The sequence below is a fragment of the Falco peregrinus genome, chromosome Z (genome assembly GCF_023634155.1).
Source record: "Falco peregrinus isolate bFalPer1 chromosome Z, bFalPer1.pri, whole genome shotgun sequence".
Classification (NCBI taxonomy): Eukaryota; Metazoa; Chordata; class Aves; order Falconiformes; family Falconidae; genus Falco; species Falco peregrinus.
In genome coordinates, this window is record NC_073739.1 from 62,138,943 (window position 1) to 62,158,439 (window position 19,497).

Here is a 19,497-nt window from a genome sequence, read left to right on the forward strand (position 1 = left end):
TCCCGCAGACCGCCGCTGCCCTCTGCCATGGCCACCTTCCTCCCGCCTCCAGACGGAGCTGGCGATGGCGATGGCGCGGCCCCGGCCGGCGGGCGACCCCCGCGGCCCCCGCCCCTGCCCAGGCCGCCCGGCTCCCCGCCGCAAGCCGAGGGGCAGGCGGGGGGCTGCGCGGAGGGCCGGGCCGCGGCCGCCACCCAGCCGCCGCTCGCTGCGCGGGCTCAGACGCCGCCTCCCCTCAGCGGGACGGCGTGATTTCAAGTTTCCTTTTACCAAGGCCCGTTATGGGACGCGAGCCGGGCCCGGCCGAAGGGAGGGGGAGAAGGGGCTGCCGGGCCCAGCGCCCACCGGCAGCATCCCTACCCGGCGCCGCCCGCCCGCCCGCACACCGGGGCTGCGGCAGCGGCGGCACAGCCGTCCCGGCACCTCCCTGCCGCCGGGCTGGGCTGCCCGCCGGCAGCGCCTCTCCCGCCTCACCCCTCGGCACCGGGCGAGGGTTGCGGTGGGGACGTTAACCCCATCGCTCCTCCGCCCCTTCCGCCGCGAGGCGCGCGCGGCCTCCCCCGCCTCCCCCCCCCCTTCTCGTTACCCCCGACTGTACCCCTGCCCCCCCGCCGCCACGTGACGCGGCGCGCATGCGCGGCCGCCCCGCCAGCCCGGGGCACATCTGCAGGCTGACGTCAGCGTGGCCCGCGCCGTCCCCCGGGCGAGGCTGCCAAGGCTCCCTGCTGCCGCCGCGCTCGGCTTGGCCGGGGGCCGGCAGCGAGAGGAGGTCTGGGGCTACTTCAACCAAACTTTCTTGAGTCCTTCCTGCTCTGCCTGCCTTCCCCCTTCCCCCCCTCCCCCCTCTCCTCCCCTTCTCTCTGTCTGTCGCTCCCCCCTCTACCCCCCCCAACTCAGATGATATTCACATGGTATTTTGCACAGAGGAGGCTGCTCAAGAGGAGGGCATCCACCCCCACCCCAATATAAGCCTGCTTTTCCTTCCTTCCTTCCCCCCCCCTTTTTTTTTGTTGGAAAGACAAAATGTGCAGGGTGATAGGTTGGGTGAATTGATGGCATCCTTCCTCCTGCCAAGCCAGCCCGCTTTCTAAAAAACCCTTTTAGGAAGGCTAGAGAATTTTATTCTGTTGGAGAATATAACCCTGATGGTTGCTTGCACAGAAGGGAAAAGCAGAGAGGAATACGAGAAGCGTCCTGTGCAATCTCTATTGTTTGAAACTTACTTTATATCAGAAATTGAAGATGAGAACGGTAAGGAAGATTTCACGCTATTCAATGAAAACTTTTTGCTTTTCTTGTGTCCCGAATAATGGTGCGTGCAGGGCTTCGGGGAGCGGGGGGAGGTTTATATTGCATTAGGCGAGGTGGGTTTGGAGTGATTTCAGAGAGAAACCTTTGAGGATGGGGGAAGGGGGTGCGAGGGTTTTCAGCCGAAAAGACTAGTGGTATATGAAGTACGGTCTCGAATGGTGCAATTTCTTTAGATCTTTCATAATTTTAATACTAAATCGTTGGTAGAGGGAGGGTAAAACCAGAAACAAAACCAAAAACCCAACAACAAAACAACAGATGAAAGCCAAAGCAGCCCCCAGACCCCAAGGACAACCCGCAGGGATTCTGGATTGCTCAGCCTGGGAAGCGCGGCGCCTGGCCGTGCCGTGTCCGGCGTGTCCGCAGCCGCGGCCGGACAAGTGCACACTTTGTGCCGGAGCTCGGAGGGTCGGCGCGGCCGCCGTCCGCAGCCCGATGCTGGCGGGGATGTCGGGCTTTCGCCGTGCTCGTCAGGAAGATGGAAGCGTGTGGTTTTGATTTACTTCGAGCCGCTTGGGATTTGCCAGACTCTTAACCCCGCGGAGCCGTCTTTATCGGTGTGTGTCTGTCTCCGCAGCGGCCCGGGGTTCAAAGGAACTTTGTTTGGTGGGAGGAGGTTAAGTGGGCTCTCGCTCCCTGGCGATGTGTGTGCAGATTTGGTCTTCGCTGTTTTCTTTCATTGTTGTTCAACGGAGAAGAGAGACGGAGAGTCAGACTCTTGTTTTTATTTGGGCTGCCGGTGCAACGCGTTTGGGCCAAACGCCAAGTGTCTGGGTCACACGCGTTTTATCCAAATAGATTCAGCGCTGCTGTCTGGAAATGGGCTGCTGAAAGTTAACTTTAGGATCAACCCCACCACAGCAACCAGACTCTTCCCTTCAGCCTCTCCAGGGAGTTGTGTGTTTGGGGTTGGGTTTTTTTTCCCCCCTTCCTTTTTCCTTCTGAATTTTGAGTGATGCGTGTCTGCTGAACTGCGGCTTGCTTTAGTACTTTTAATTTTTTTTTTTTGTGCGTGCAGACGTGTGTATATAATATGCATGTGTATACGTGTTGGGTTGTGTTTGTAGCCATGCATTTTTGTAGTCTGTTGACTTTTTTTGGGGGGGGGGGGGGGGGGGGCGTTTGCTTCCTGGCTCCCCCCGCGAAGCGCAGTGACAGCTGAGCCGCGGGCAGGGCCGGCGGGGCGCCGTGGGGCAGGCGGCTCGGGGGAAGGCTGTGCGTGCAGCGGCAGCCCCGCGTCCCCCCCCCGCGGGGCGGCTGGCCCCGCCGTACCTCGGGGCACGCACAGCAGCGGTTCTGTGCCTCACGCCTCCGTTTCTGCTTGATTCCTGGGAAGGAAGGATCCGTCCTTTCCCTTTGTACGTGTCCCCCTCCCCGCCACCCCCGCGGCCCCCGTTCCTTTTCACCGAGCCCTTCCCGGCGCGGTCTGCCCGTCGCTGTTTGCCCCGAGGAGCTCCCGGGGGGGGGTGGGGGGGTGGGTGCGGGCGTCTAATCCCCGGCTTTTGAAGCCCTGCAACGCTTTTTACGGCCAGCCCCGATACCTGTAATTGAATTTGTGTGATTGATGCCCGCCCCCCCGCCCCGTCCCCTCCCGCCCCGCCCTCCCCATTTCCTTAGCAACCACTCGTACTGCCGGCGCGGCCGCCCGCCCCTGGCCGCGCCTCAGCGCGGCGCTCCCCGCCGCCCGCCCGGGCTGGGGAGGGCGCTGGGCACCTCGCGGCGGCGGGGGGAGCCCGTGCCCCGCTCCACACGCGCGCGGGGGCCGAGCCGCCGGCGGGGCGGGCGTGGTGAAGCAGCCGCCCCGCCCGTTGGAATCGGCGGGGCCGTTTCCCGCCCGCCGCGGAGCTCGACGCGTGTCGCGCCCCTCGACCCCCCCGTTCCGCCCCGCAGCATAACCCCCGGCTGCGCCGTGTGACCCGGCGCGGCGGTGTCAGGTTGTTTCGGCACCTCGCCAGCTACCGGGACACCGCGTCGCCGTCTCCGCCGCCACCGAGCGTGCTGGAGCCTGGCCGTTCGGTGGTGGACGCCCTTGGTGTGGAGATGCCGGGAGCGGTGGGGGAGGTGGCAGTCCCCAGGGGAGGCGGCACGTGTTGCGATGGCCTTGGGATAGCCTCTCTTCAGCTTGCCCGTCCTGAGGCTTGAGCTGCCTTCAGTTTATGGGACGCTTTAGCTGCTCAGGGAGCCTCTGCGAGGATGGAGGCTCTCAAGGTGACTGGTCTGAGCAGTCTGGCCAGTCGGCTCCCCATAATATGCTTTCTGCCCCGAAGTCTTCCAGTATGCCTTTATGGCCTTTGTTCCCTCCTTGTTGAGTTCCAGTGGGTAGGAAGCCTATGGCACTGGTGACAGGAGTGCCGCTTTTGCCATCAGTGCCGCCACAAAAACGCCTGTGCCATAGAGCTGTTTTGTCATCAGTATTCTAGATTTTGAAAAACACCTTGTCCGTCTTTGCTGCTTGGCAGAGCTAGAGCATTTACCGTTTGGCAGAAGCTGTGGTTTTCAGTAGATGTTCAGGACATGGAGCCACACCTGCCCTTACAGGTGGGTGAACGTGTAGTTCAGTGATGAGGCAGAGGAAATGCTTCTTAGTGTAAGCTTTGTGTGGACTGAACGGGTCATCTTGGCAACAACCAAAAGTCAAATACTGAACATAAGCTTGTAAGGAAAATGGAAAGAAAAAAGGGTGTAGGCAGTGGATGCTTTGATGTTCCTACCACGTTTCATACTGGAAGAGCTATGTCTGGAGTTACCTGAGTGCATTATCTTTCACGTCAGTTATCCTTCACATCCATTACTGCTCCTTAATTCAGAGCAGTAATATAGTTATCTGTGGTCTGCTTGTGTCAGTGCTCAAGCTGGCTATAACACTTTTGGAAAGGAGGTTAAAGATTCTACTGGAAATTTCAGCAAGCTTAATGGGAAAGGAGGTTTTTCTTGTGTGAAGCTAGAATGAGGGACCCCATTTCACACAGCCCCCTGCAGGGACACTTAGACGTGGGTGACTCTTGGATGCTCTTGGCCAGTGCCTACCATGTGGGCCACTGGTGTCTAAATAACAGGATACATAGTTTACGTCCAGTATTTTGAGTTACCTAGGTCCATAGGTACTACAGTTGCAGGAGGCCTTAATGTTAGGGTGACGTTATCATCCTGAGAGGCTGAACGTGAGCTCCCAGTTTCAATTTTTTGACTAAGTAAAAGCTGTGAGGCAATGTTACCTCTCTGTATGGCAGTAACAAGCCATTACTGGACTACGTGGTCCGGTTCTGGTCTCTGTGCATGAAAATGGATGCTGATGAATTGGGAAGGGTTCAGCAAAGAACTGCACAAATATTTGGACGTCTGGAAACCGGACAGTACAGAGTGAGATAAACAGAATAGGTTGAGCTGCTTATCAGGAAGTGTCAAGACGTGCATGTATCATATTATAACTAGTCATGCAAGGAGAAGAAAGCAGCTTATTAGCAGATGGGGTAAAGTAAGATTCAGTGATAGGAGTTTGAAACAGGATTTTCTCAGTTTAAGAATAAGGCACGTTATTTGGTAAACTGGTGTAGCTGAGGAGTATGGGGTTGGTTGTCTCTTGAAAACTTGTAGAAGTCTAAAAGATGTAACTAAATGTTAGCTAGGAAATAAGGTTTTACATGGAAGGCCAGACCAGAGATTTTCATAATATGCTTTGAGGCCTTGCTACATGTGAATGGCATCACTAAATCCTTATGCTTCCCCAGAAGCTAAGCCCAAGCTATGCTTGCAAAATATCTGTTATTCCCTCTACAAACCTGATTAAATACTTTGTGCTGTCTTGAAATATATTTGAAAAGTAGGTATTAGAATGATCAGATGAACCTCACTTACAAGGAATAATTAAATGTATTTGAAATTGGCTGAGAAGTTTCCTAATACTCACTGTGCTATTAGTAAATAGGATTTGCATGATGTTGAGCTTTCCTGAAATGATATGCTACAACTCTTTAACCTTTGCAAATCGTCCACTGACTGCAGGGGTATAACCTGTCTGAATGAATGTTGTAAATCACTCTCAGAATTTTAGAAAAGCAAGTTTATCTGGTGTGCATGTAAGTGGCTATATGTGCTTTTAGAAATTTGTTTTTAAACAGTCTTCCCCATCTTAGGTGTTCTCTTTCTCCATTGTGTGCCTTAGCAGAATTTGCTCTGTGCACAGGTGTGCTGTAAGTGCTTAAAAGGACTGATTAGTACCAGCTGACACAACACACGGTTTGGTATCCTATGATACTGGACTGTTAGTTTACTACATAGATATTCCATTTAATCCCTGGCCACAGCTAGAGCTGCTTTCTAGTATTTCTGCAATAGTGTTTTAAATAATAATAAAAAAAGGGGGTGGGGTGGGGTGTTAGCGGGAAGTAACATCTTATTTGCTTAATCTGATGACCTGCAAAATAGAATAAAAATATATTCTACTACATCAAATTGTAGTTTGATGACATTTTTGTAGATGAAGACATTCTTGACACAAGTATTTGAAAAATCAGAATGTGTGTGATCAATAGCTTTAGATACGGAATTTGTTCTTTGGTACTCGAATGTGCAGCCTTCCCATTTAAGTGAATGAGAGTTCTGCCTGCGTAAGCAGAACCAAGGCCCAAGTAATAACAAAACATATGCTGCAGAAAGATCAGATAACTACTATGGATTGTTTCCCAGGTTCTTCTTTTGTCTACCAGTATATTGGGTTTAGTTATTCACCACAGAAATCAATGAGTGCGTAACATTGATTATAGCTGGAGCAAGTCTGAACACAGTATTTGAGCAACAAGAAACCTTAATTTTATGAATCCTTCTGCCTGTTTAGCATGAAGTCGAGACGTGCTTCTTAAGCTGTATGGCTCTGCTGTTCAAGGTTAATGGTAATTCATGGTTTTTGTAAGATTGTGACCTTGAACCATGGAAGTGGTAATGGTTTAATATGATTTCAAAATGTTACATTGTATAATTCATTATGATGGCTTATTGTTTTGCAGTATAGATCTCTTTTATTAGAAATAATTTGCCTTGACTCACTTTCTTTTCTTTTTCAGGAAAAGAAATGGAGGAAGTTCAGTAACTATCCAGTCTAATGCCTTACTGACATCTTCAGGAATCTTACAAATACGTATTTTGAATTGAGAAAATGACTGCAGATATAGAAGAAAGTACAGGTTCTTGGAAAAGAACACCTGTCAAGAAGTGGAACATGCAATAGCTAATTTGGAAGTAGTATAAAATAAATATACTTGTTATGGTGCAATTCTGGAGGGGAGTTAACTCTGTAGCACACAGGTAGCTCTCCAAGGAGGGGGATAAAAAAACCTGCTTTCTGTTTTTCTAAATTATGGAAGTTTTTTGGAAGATGTGGACATGGATTTTGAGCCTAGTCATGGTTTCGTCAGAATTTCACAGTGACAACAGGCTTTCGTATAGTTCTCAAGGTAGGGATCTGACCTCTGTAGCTGACAAGAAGCGTCTATTTTTGCATTGCATTTGAGTAACATTTCCTAAACCATGTTTATATAATTCATGAGATCGTGTGGGCTCTGCTCTTAGTTTCATCATGATTCATTGTCATAGAAGTTTAAATACAGCAAATCTGAATAAATTTTTTGTTTTTATTTTCTTTGTTTACTTGTAACTGCTATTAAATCTAGTAAAATGTTGTGCTTGGTAACAGTTTAGAGACTTGCCATAACAACATTCACATGTTTTTAGACTAGGAAGTAAGGATCTATTCTGGCTTCTATCCATTAACATTTATAGCTTTTTAATGAAATGAAGAGCTGTTTATGTGTTTTTACAATATAATACTTTTCATCACTACCATTTTTATCCTTGCAGGTGGATGTAATAGCTTTTGTTTTTGAATGGTATGCCTGGGAAGGCTGTGTCCTTCTTAGGTTAGAATTCAGCCCCAAATATTTACGTATTTTAGATAAATAGGAAAAGATACGTAGTTAAAAACTTGTAATTCCAGTGATATCAAATCAATAGGAAACTGAACACATTTTCTTGACTCAAGAAAGAAAGAAAAGATGTTTTATTTCATTTAGTAAAGTGCTGCATCTTGCATTTACTTGAAAATTACTTTTACTTATGAAGGTGATTAGATTTGCCAAGTATGGTTTATGTTTATGCTACTACTTGTTGTTTCCTGTTATATTTTCTTCTCTTCTATGCCCACTCCCTGGATTGTCTTACCTTGTGATTACAAAGAGGAATTCCTGTCTTACCTTGAACACTACCAACTAACAGTCCCAATAAGGGTTGATCAAAATGGAGCCTTCCTCAGCTTTACTGTGAAAAATGCTAAACCCTCAAGAAGGAGGAGGAGCACAGACCCTTATGACCAAGAACTGGCAGCATCTAAATTATTTTTTAAACTTTCTGCCTATGGCAAGCACTTTCATTTAAACCTGACTCTCAACACAGATTTGGTGTCCAGACATTTTACAGTAGAATACTGGGGGAAAGGAGGACCGCAGTGGAAGCACGATTTTTTAGACCACTGTCACTACACAGGATATTTGCAAGACCAACACAGTACAACTAAAGTGGCCTTAAGCAACTGCAATGGTCTGGTAAGTATACGTTACATGTTGTAGTATAATAGCGTGCCTGTCTCTTTTATATTGCAGAAGAAGAACTTAACTGGCATATATTTCAGTTTTTTGAGTTCCTATGGGAAACAAGCAGACAGGAAGGTGCAGAAAACCCCTAAAACCTGATCTGTGTCCTGGGGAAAAGTATTAATCATTTTTTCAAACTTAGTTGTTAAGACCCAATTCAGTAGCCCTTTAGCAGGCAACATTTTTGGTGTTTAACAGTGTCTACACCAGGGCTGCAAGATTAGGTCTGTGCTGAGATCCTTACAGGTTATAAAACAGAGCACAGGGAGAAGGAAACAGTGGATTCTTTAGGATGCTTGCATCTCTCCAGGGAGACATTGATTGAACTGAACACCTGCTTGTCGTCTTTGAGAATCTGGGTTTAGAAACTTTGAGTGAAGTAACAAAGAAGAGGAATTGCTTGGTGTAGAAGTTGTCATTTCTGTAAATTCAAAAAGTGAAGAGGAAATTAGCTCCTTTGCAAGTACCAGGAAGTAATTATTTACCTTTTCCCTTGAAATATTTTGTTTACAAATTGTGAACAGTTGCATTTAAAGGTGGGATTAGAAATTCCTTATCTCTTCTGTGCTCATCTCTCTTTTTATTGTTTTTCTCATGATTACATGACAGAAGTACTTCCATGGGAAAAAGCTTTTGTTATTCCTAACAAAAATTAGAAAACGAACAAAAAAAACCAACCCCAGACTACTCAGTAACTGGAATAGATGGGCATGACAAGGAAATACTAAATCAAGAGTCAGTAATTTCTCTAGTAAAAAATATTTGTACACATTATGGTTATTCGTTCTGGTTTTAGCTATAGTAAACACTGGTCAATCTTCTTTTTAGGAATAAACAGCTCTAATTGCTAAAGAAAATAGGTAAACTGATTCCTATTTATCATTGGATGTGCTGTTGAATAATGCATCTTGGGATGTTATTTACAAACAAAAGCCAGCTGCTTCAGATATGTTGCATTACACCCAGATGCTTTGTGGTATCTCTTTTACAGTCTAGGTTAACATTTTGGGCTAGTCTTGAGGAAAAATAATTTAATGGTGATTTCTAGGGCTAAGCAAACACTTTCAAAGAAAAGTAGTTAAAATGGGATTCCATTGAGTGTGGTATCATAGTTTGGTTAATGCACACTTATAGTGGATAGGTCAGAATTTAGTACAATTTTTGTTTTGGTTTTGCAGTTCCTGTGTAATAACTTTTTTGTCACAGTTATTTAAGCTCTTAAACTAATATATTCAATAATCTTGCTTTTGAGTTATTTTCACCTAAAAATACTATGGACCAAATTCCTGCCTTCAGGACTTGCTTCTTTAAAAGAGGCTGTATGCTTCTCTACGTCCAGAGTTTCTGCCAGTTGAGGCACAGACTGGTTGGCCCCGTTGGAGCCTGCTGTCAGTGCTGTGGTGCTCCCATTTCAGTTCCTCTCTGACCTTGGTCAGGGAGTGAGTCAAGAATGCCTGCTCTTGCCCTAGCTCACTCTTGTTTTATTTTCGTGTTTGGAAAACAAGAGTGGTATGAAGCAGGAAAAAGTCTGTATCATCCTATGAGCTTTGCCTGTCTCTTGCTCCTCATGACATTTCATTTCTTCAAATAATTGAGTGGCAAGCAAGGCATCATGGTGAAGCAGAGATGTCTTTTTGCTTCTGTGCTTTATACCCTAAGGTGACATTCAGCATTACCATTGTTGCGTGCTTTCCCTCTGCCTCCAGACATGATGTTTTGCTGGGGCATTCTAGGTGTCAGTATGTTAATTTAGTGTTTATAAGCTAACTTCAGTGTGGAGTAATTCCCAGTTAATTCATCTTCAGTGCTATTCGTTGTTGTCAGCTCTTGCGTATTTCTTCCCATGTATTAAGGCAGCCATAATCCGATCTCTGGGCCCACCGCAACTGGCACTTGCAAGTACTTCATGGTCATGCCTCTTCCTGGGACTGCAAGTTTCAAATGTCCACTGCATCTCCTAGAAGAGCTCATCACAAGCATGTGAAGCTCCTGTCATGCTCTAGAAGCAGCAGCAGGGGTGACAAAAGGCTCTTTCTCAGAGAGGCAGAAAAGCTGTAGAGGCGTGCAGCAGTGGGCTCAACTCAGTGTCATCCTCTACTATACAGAAACTCCTCTGTCATCCAGTGTTGGTAGGGCTTTCCAGAGTGTGGGAGTTAACACTCCAGTCAGATAAATCCATCACCGAGTTATTTTTAAATGATGCTTCCTACTGATTATTATTTTATTATACAGCTGCTGGTTAGAACATGTTTAATAAAGCAATTGGCAGTGAATATTGGAGACAGTACCACTTGTTTTAGAATTAGTGATAGTTCAGAATACATTGTACTTTTTATATTTTTTTATATTTTCTAGTCAGGTTGTTGGTCTGTAAGAGACTGCCAGTCACATTCTGCATAGTCCTTGGTTAACACCTGTCTCAAAGCCAGTCATTTTAACTCTTAAAATAAGTAACCATCTTTAACAGTGAGTTCCTCACAGGCAAAATTTAAGCATTCCATTTATTCCAATTGTCACATTCTGCCAAATCTGGGAAATTTCTTCCCCTTAGTGAATGTTTTGAGTTAATCTGTTTATCCAGCGTGGTCAGGCAAGTCCACGATCTGATTAACCAAAGTTGTATGACTTGGAAGAACACTTGTACAAGGAGGGTTTTCTCTCAGTTTCCTTATAATAAAAGTGACGAGCAGTCAGTTCATTTCCCTGTCACTGTTTCCTGTTTTGGCCGCTCCCTCTGTATTTCTTATTACCAAGTGCCCCAGAATTACAGGCTGCTACTTACCAAAGTTTCATTCCAGCAGTTTCCGTCTGCTGAGCCCTGATTATGCTATAAATTGTCTGAAGTTATGAGGAAAGCTCTATAATCCAGTGAGCAGTGAGGAAATTGAAGGTCTTGTCCGGCAGGCTGGCTGGCTTCCAGACTCTTATTTACTTTAGTGAATGTTATATTTGTGGATGGATTGCAGGTTTGGCCTGCCCATGAAAGAGCCTGCAAGGAGCAGCATGGTGGGGCTTTTGGGTGCCGGGAGCAAGGCAACGAGGCTGAGGCACTGCCTGAGCTGAGTATGTCATACTGAAGGAAAGAAGAGAAGAAACAATGGCAGGCTGGCCAAAGAGAGAACTTCACCTCAAGGGAAAGGAGTATGTCTAATTCTGAGGGAGCAAATCTTAAAAGAAGGAAAGTTTTGGAGCTTATAGTAGTGGAATCGAGCAGAAACCGAACTTCTTGCATTCTGACCCACCGCTGTCCTCTGCCAGGTGTCAAAGTTTTTAACTGAGTGCTCAAACAAATAAATTTTCCAGGGTAGATTTTCTCATTTTGATCTGAAAAGCCCAATGATGGGAAGTACTTAAAAGTGTGTAGAAAGTAATTATTATTAGGAAAGTGAATGAGACATTAAATCACATTTTGAGGCTACTGTGGTTCCAAGGAAATTTTTAATGTAAAAGGCCAAGTATTTCCATGGCATTTGAAGTTTCCATGCACTGAGTGACATTTGTGCTGGGTAGCATAGATGTCTCCATCCAGACAGAAGTGATAAAGAAGGCACAAGAAGTAGGCTGTGGCTAGAAGCATGACCTTACTTGGTTAAAGGAGGAATAATCTTGCTGCTGGAAGACTGAATGTTTGTTTAATGTATTCCTAAACTGATTTATGTATAAATTATTCATATTCTTCTTAAATTAGCTTGTTTGAAAGCTGATTCTACCATAAAGAATGCATCTTCTTTTATAGATTATAAATTGCATATAGTATGGTATTTTTTAATTGCACATAAAATAATGTCTAATTTATAAAATAATTTTTAAAGATCATAAACTGTATTAAAAACTATTTAGTGTTCTAGATCAGTGTCTTTGGTGAGCTCTCTTTGGTACTAAGATGTGTTTGCAGCACAGACTTAGTATTCAGAAAATTATATGTAAGCTGTCCCTGTCCTAGTTTTAAGGTATCTCAGATTGCCTGGTGTACTGTCTCAGGCCAGATCACTATTTTTTTCATCTTTAAGAACACAGCAAGCTAACGCAATCTTTTTCCTCAGCCATAAAACCCCACTGAAGTGTATAGCCAACTGTAGACATACGGAACAACACTGACATTTTCAGAAGTTTCCATTACTACTACTTCATAATTAAAAATGGGTAAAGCATGAAGTCTAGAAAGGTTCAAGGCATGGAGAAATTGTACAACAGTAGTACTGTGTGGAAAAGGCATGCACTTGTCCTCGATAATTCAGTTTGCTACTGCAACTGATGGACATCCCCCATCTGAAGGAGGTTAAGGCCTCAGCTGGAGAAACCCGACAGAAAAAGATTCCTTTTCATAAGTTCAGGGGAACTCCGTGTGGATTCACAGATCTGTCTGAGCATGTCAAACTGCTGGATCCAGACCTTATATATGTTAGCAGGAGTTGGCAGTCTGTAGTGGGATTGTATAACACAGGACCTCAAACAATCTGTTTTAGATAATAATCTTGAGAATGTTGCTTGTAGTAACCTACTTGGGGCATTTGGCTTGTTTTTTAAATTCATTGTATTTTGTCAAAACTTTTGCTGGTATCTTTTCAAAACGTTTGCTGGTCATTCTTATATCTTAGTGATATTTTTTTTCCTTTGCAGCAGAAATTTAAATCACAATCTGCTCAAATATAATAGCAAACCTAACCCTTCCTCCCCCCCCCCCCCCCAATTCCTTTCAATGCTTTAAAAGGACATTATTTTACTTCTGCAACCAAAATTGTGTTTTGCTCAAATAGTAGATTAGAAGCCAAAAATGGGGTTTAGAATGTTTGGACGTAATAACATAATTCCCACTATTTGTTAATCAGGCATTGCTGAATGCATATACAATGGAAGTGTGTTTAGCCGCCATGATTTTCTAAACTCTGAATAAATGTTGGTTGTCAGTGACATAGGTACTTTTTATGTACAGAGTTCAGAGTGGTTCTTAAAATCAGTTACTGCAATTCAACAAGACCACTTGCATCAGTTTAATATGGGAAGAACAGTTCTGTTTGCAAGCAGAATTAGCATGTTAAGTTTAAAATGGTGTACACATGCTGGGCTTATTTGAAGGACATACGCAGGACAAGGGCTTTTCCAGTGTTTTCAAGTCACTTGGCTGGCTGCAGCAACTAACTGCATACATGTTCTGACTACCTGGTGGTAGGTATAAATTAAAATGTATTTGCAGTTCCTCAACCAGATGTTAGTAAAATCTCTTTTCTTTAAATGACCATGGTGTTTGGGCAGATGAGGTGAGGTGTCAGCTAGGCATAGGAAAAATTAGTCATACTCTCCTAACCTTTTTCACTGCTGGTACATGAAGGAACTGTGTTGTTTATGGCATCTTATTTGACTCACTCCCACTAAGGTCATTCACATCAGGGTTCAACTGATCCACCAGTCTAGTTTCAGTATCTGAAAAAATATCTCATTCATGCTTACTTGTTAACCTGGCTAGACTTGAGTACAGACACAAATGATGTGTGCTCTGGAGTAACCAGATTTAGATCAAGACCCACTCTGTTGCAGAGGCAGAGCCACAGGTTGGATGGTATCTCTTTCTCTTTAGGCTTGGCATGAAGCAGACAGCCTGATGGTGTTGGCCACAGCCACTCTGCAGGACTCTCTTCCTGTGGGAATGTAATACCAGAGCTTATAAAGGTTCCAAATTGACTTGAACCCAGATGTCTGACATGCAGACTGGATGCAGTCCAGTCTGCCAAGGTTCTTTCTGCACATCTGGTAAACCCAGTTACAATTTGGTTTATATTTTCAATACTATATAAGCAATAGTGTACTAAGTAAGTAAATTAAAATCTTAGACTACAAGCAACAAGAAGGCATTGTGAGAAAAATTTGATACCAGCATCTTCCAGGTGATATAGACCAAGATGTTACCTTCCTGAGTAAATGAGTTCATAATGAAAAATACCACCGAAGAGGAACACTTACTGTTATAGTCACTATGTAAGGAATGTGTTATTGAAAGCTGCAGTGTGTTCATACATAACATCTTCAGAATTTATAGCAGGGTTATATTTGGAAAATGCTGTTCTTTCTGATGCATTATACAAAATTTTTTATTTTCTAAGTGTTATGTTGCTACTGAAATCCAGTTATTCCAGGAGTGAAGAACAGCACACATTTGATGTACAGAACAGCAGCAGGATGAGAGCTTTTGACCATCAGTGGCAAGCCCTGATGTTAGGAACTGCTTTAGGGTATTTAGGGCAGAGATGGCACAAGTGGTCTTATGGCTGATCACAGAGGTCTCATTGGAGGGAAAAAATAACCCCTTTAAAAAAAGGCTTATGTATAGAACTTGCTTTTACAGATCAAAGGTGTGATAGAAATTTGTAGTTCATCAAATCAGGATATGAATGCAGAAGTTCCTGCTTCCAGTCTCATACCTGATGAATAGCTCTTTCTCCCAGTATAGAAATCGTACATTCAGAATTTCCTAGATGTGGATACCAGATTTTTTTGTGTAGGCAGTATAGGTGTAGGAGTCTTCAGGGCTTACTCCACAATGTTTCTATATCTGAAAGGATCCTAAAGCTGGATTTTCTGCTCAAGTTTTAGTTGCTGAAGGTTCAGGAAATTGCATAGTTGGCCTGAAATCTCCCCCTTCTTTCATAAACCACTTCCTGTTTGGAAGAAGCTGAGATCACAAATGTGATAGTTATAAGAATAGAGTATCTACTATTTTGCACTGCAATATGAGGAAAAAATGTTCATTTGTTATGGATAATGAGGTCTAGTGCACAGTCTGCAGCAGCTTGGGTTTGCCAGATTTGTGGCAAGACCTTTTAAAGAATAAATGCTTTGTAGATAGTGTATCCTAAGTTAACATTAATAATTTGATTCTAATAACTAGCTCAGTTTTGGAATTAAGTGTCTGGACACAAAATGCTGAGTGGTTTCCCTGAATATTTGCTCTAAAATTAATCCTTCATGCTGTTTTTCTTTGATGCAGTAAGCGGCTTTAAGCATCTGCTGGTGTGTCTCATAGAGGGTTATTGGTCTCACGATTTGCGCAAGGCTGTTTTGGCTTGGCATCACTTTTAATGGATATGAATCGTCTAGTTTTGGAACATCTCTGTGAAGAGATTGTTTGTCATATACTAAGAATATCTCTTGCTTTCTTACTACATGCATCAGAAGTGATGGGAAAGAACTCCAGAAATAGGGCAATGACATTTTTATTCTTTTCTCATTGTGTTACTTATAGGCACTTACTCCTGCTGCCACTGAAATCGGTGGAGGAGAGCTGGCTCATGTGTTGTTTGCTGTGTTGGCTTATAGTTATGGGTTTCTTTACAGAGATAGGTGATAAGTCAAATGTTTTTAAAGTTTTTTAATATGAGTTTTATATTGTCTTTTGCAAGTTTTTCTTTTCTTATTTTCTTCTTTAAGCATGGAGTCATTGCTACAGAAGATGAAGAGTATTTTATTGAGCCTTTAAGGAATATAACAGAAGATTCTAGTAACTTTAATTATGAAAAGGGTCATCCTCATGTTATATACAAAAAATCTACCATGCACCAGCAACATCTGTATGATCACAGTCACTGTGGAGTCTCAGGTAAATGAGTATGTGTCATTCCTTTTAAAAAATCATAACTTAAGCTCTCTTTTAAAGTCTTGCTTGGTTCACATGTAAGACAGTGGAGAATGTAGCTCCTCCTTTTGGGTGATGTGGTGTTACCTGTTAAAAAGTAGTTTTGCTTTTTTTTCAGATTGAGATCGAGAGTCTAGTGTCTTCCAAAAACTGAGACACTGCGAGTAAGTCTTGTTTTATGCCTGTGTTGTGTACAGTGGTAGTTGTGAGCACAGGCTTCCTCAAAATGTGCTGTTAATGTACTTGATTCCCCAACTGGAAAGCATGGTTGAGTGACTTAAGTATTACTTAAAGCTTAATCTTTAGTAAGTGTTCCATCTCATTTGAGGAAACTTGACATGCAATAAATGTGTTTGTATCATGGTTAGTACTTCATTTGGAACTGGAGTCCACATCTGTCTTGTTTACAGAGGTTTGTGGTGCTTTGATACTGGCTTTTGGTTCAGTGGGTTAATGTTATTCCACAAGAGTTGAATATGTGATGTACAGGTGCCTTATGGGAAGGACTGTATAGTTTTGATTGAGAGATATTTACCTTGTAAAGCAGTGTTAGCTTCCATAAATACATTTTTCAAGTACTCTTTGACATGATTTTCACTTACTTAAACTGAAACTGAAAACTAACCTCTTGAAGACAGCATGGAGTGAATTTGGAAAGTTATTTTAAAGTGCTAAAATGATGGGGTTTTTTTCATCATAGAAAAATGTTTTAACCTTGTCATTTGTGTATCAGAAATAGCTTGTTCTTAAAAGTTCAGTCCTGGACTGTTGTATTTCATGCGATTCAGTGCAACAGGGCAAGCTGACAAATAATAAACTTAAAATAAAATAATATCACTGTTAAGCTTCTTTGCGAGGTTGTAATTTTTACTGGCACTGGTTGGCTGATCTTACAGTACAGATTGTCTACAAATGCCCATGCTTGGGAGACAGTTTTTCCTGAGTGTTTCAGTTAATAACTGTGTTTAGGGGAATGTCCAGCTTCATCCATGTAACTTCTGTTCTAGTTTGGAAACATTATTTCATCTATGTGCTTCTAATATTGCAGAACAAGTCTCCAAACTATTACTGCCTAACTGATTGTAAAGTAAGAGTACTAATATATGTTAATTTTGTAGGAAAAGCTGCCACTTAAGGCTCTTGAAACAAGTGGAAGGATTATGAAATGTAGAATGACGCAATTTTTACCATTTTTTATCCCTAGAAAAAGAAAAGGTGTATTGGCCTGTCAGATGTCACTTTCTGGATTAATGCACTCTCCTCCAAGTGAGGATGAAGCAGTGGCAGCTAGTTTGGTCAGGTTGCATTCAGTCATTCAGATGGTGTCTGTCAGATGGATCATAGGTAGATCAGAGCTATGCACCTTGCATCCATTTTTTGTGAAATATGCAGTAATATTTAGCATTTATTACTAGGGCATATTTGATGCTGTCTTTGTTCTTGGAAGCTCCTGTGCATTTCCTGAGTTTTCTTATCTGTCATATCCTGAAGTCCTTAATTATTGAAATACTAAATCACTGCTTTTTACAAGCCTGAGACTACTATCATGGCCATTTATCTCTGTTCCCCCTTTTCCTGTTCTTCTGTGTACTACTTCCACTCCATGAAAATTTCTGAAAAAGTTGCTTTACCACAAAACTGCAAGCTCTTACTTTTCCAGATGACATACTATTTTACTGTTCTCCTCATGGGTACCAAAACCTTTAAAACTTGTTTTCTGAGCACTGTTGTATCTTTATCCCAAAGTGCCATGGAACCCAGAGCATCCCCATAATATCTAAAAAGTAAAACCAAATACTAATTTTCAGTTTTCATGGCTTTCAGTCAGTAGGCCTAAAGCCAGGTTTGCAGTAATCTTTGGGGCATTTGACTGGTTTTGGCAGATTTAATCAGTCCAAGTTTGCATTTTAAAATGCTGTTGTAACAAACCTGTAGCTGTCTTTTGGCAGTATATAATTTATTTTGTCTGGAGACTGATTTTTATCTTTATGTTCAGAAAAGTTTTGCCAGTGTAGTATTCTGGGAGGAATCTGCATGTGTAGCTGTGCTGCTCCTCAGCATGTAGCAAGTTTCTCCTGCTGTAACCTAGACCTGAACTGGTTGTATACCTGCTCTGAATCAGGGAAGTGGTCAGGATTTTGAAGTGTTGATAGAGGCAAGAAGAGTGTTATTTCTGATCTTTCTGAGAAAAATTGCAATAACTGATAGGAAGTGGGGAATTTGGTGAAAGGATGATTGGAATTGTTGGTGATGAGCAAGTGGACTACATAGTAGATAGAACTATGGTGGCTTAATACAAGAGAAGAATTGGAGAGGCAGGGAGATTTGAATAGGAACATGGGCTAGATTTTCATAACCTACATTAGATTTTAAGCAGTTAGCTATAATAATGTCTAAAAATGTTAAAAATGTTAAATTACTATTTCATGGGTGTACCATCACCAAGTTAACTTTTATTAAATATAGCTGATATCATTAAGGCCTTGGTAAGATGTTTTTCAATGGGATTTGAGGCCACTGGGTTTTCTTGCAGAATGCTCTGTTTGGATAGGATTGAGAAACAACAAAAGTTCACATATGAAAGCTGCAGAGTGGCAGATTGTTTAAGGATGGCTGTACTACATGCTGTCTTACATAGTGATTTTACTTACGCTACACTTCACAGTCAGTGTGTTCTAAAATGAAAAAATACTTGTATATGCATTAAATGATGTTAAAATAGTAAGAAAAAAAGCACATAATGCTTCATGTCAAAATGTTCTCATAGTTGCATCTTACATAGATGATTACTATTGCATTTTGAGACCTTTTCCTGTTTGTGTTCTCTCCTCCCTGCCTTCACCCCATCTAACATATTTAGAGGACTGACTTAGGAAAATTTGGGTACTATAGTTGTGAAGTCCATGTCTACACACACTTGGATTTCTTTTCAGTTGCAATTTAAAACCTAACTCTCTGCTCTTGTAATCATTATTTTGGGATTAATTATGTGGTTTCCTGTGGGTTATTTTTTTTTGCCTTTTCCATGTCTGCATTTCTTACTTCCTGATTGCTATGCTTGATATTAATGAAGTTGAATTTTTTTCTTTTTTAATCTAGGAATATGGTGGGAAAATGGCATAACTTGCCACAGAACTATTTTTGTTAAATGATTTACAAAGTTTTATTGACGTGTCTTAAAAGAAAATTCAGCCAGCATTATTTAGTGTTTTTTAAAGTAGAACAGCATAAGCATTGATAGATCCTGGAGTGCAAGCCTAAGAACTCAGGGTTGTTTCTTTGAGACCAGCTGAAGCCTAAGCTTCTCATCTGGTAAGAAAAGCAGAAATGTTTGGTTTGTGAAGTCTTCTGAAAGTTTTCTGTTTGAAAGATGCAACCAAGATAAGTAAAAAATAATATTTCTTCTTTTCTCCGGAAGCTTTCTGCATGAGCTCATCAGTTTTCAAATGTTTAGAATAGATTTGCATCTTTGAGTGAAAAATTATGAATGAATATGGAAGCAGTATTGCAGTTCTAAACTACTTCTAGCAATCTTAAGAGCATCAGAAACCCTCAAACATCACTATTTGTTATTTGAAAATGAAGAGTAGATTTTCTTTAAATTTTAGTACAGAAGCGATCACAGAAATTTCCAGACATTCCTAAATTACTGCTTAAGTGAGATGAAAATCTTTGAATAATTACAGCAGTTTTGAATTTCCTACAGAAGAGAGGAAAAACAGGAAGCAGCTTATTACTCATTATAGAATCCTCAACAGGCTTTAACACTTGATACGGTTTTTTAGAGTGGATTATACCTGTTGCAGAATAAGGACAATTTTACTACCAGCATTATTTCAACAACCAGGTTTATTTTCAGTTTTTGACTTTTCTAAAATATGCACCTTTTAAAGCTAGCACTGTGGCCTCAAAGATTAT

The 19,497-nt window shown here is 42.5% G+C and overlaps 1 protein-coding gene across 1 annotated transcript in view; it reads left to right on the forward strand.

Annotated features, from left to right (window-relative positions):
• Positions 1 to 702: 702 nt before the first annotated feature.
• Positions 703 to 19,497, forward strand: part of ADAMTS6 (ADAM metallopeptidase with thrombospondin type 1 motif 6) — a 159,598-nt gene continuing 140,803 nt past the window's right edge. Inside the window, exons 1-4 of the mRNA XM_055791488.1 lie at positions 703 to 1,251; positions 6,372 to 6,761; positions 7,540 to 7,904; positions 15,375 to 15,543. Coding sequence (XP_055647463.1) covers positions 6,665 to 6,761; positions 7,540 to 7,904; positions 15,375 to 15,543 — 631 coding nt within the window. The 5' untranslated portion in view covers positions 703 to 1,251; positions 6,372 to 6,664. The remainder of the gene's footprint in view (positions 1,252 to 6,371; positions 6,762 to 7,539; positions 7,905 to 15,374; positions 15,544 to 19,497) is intronic.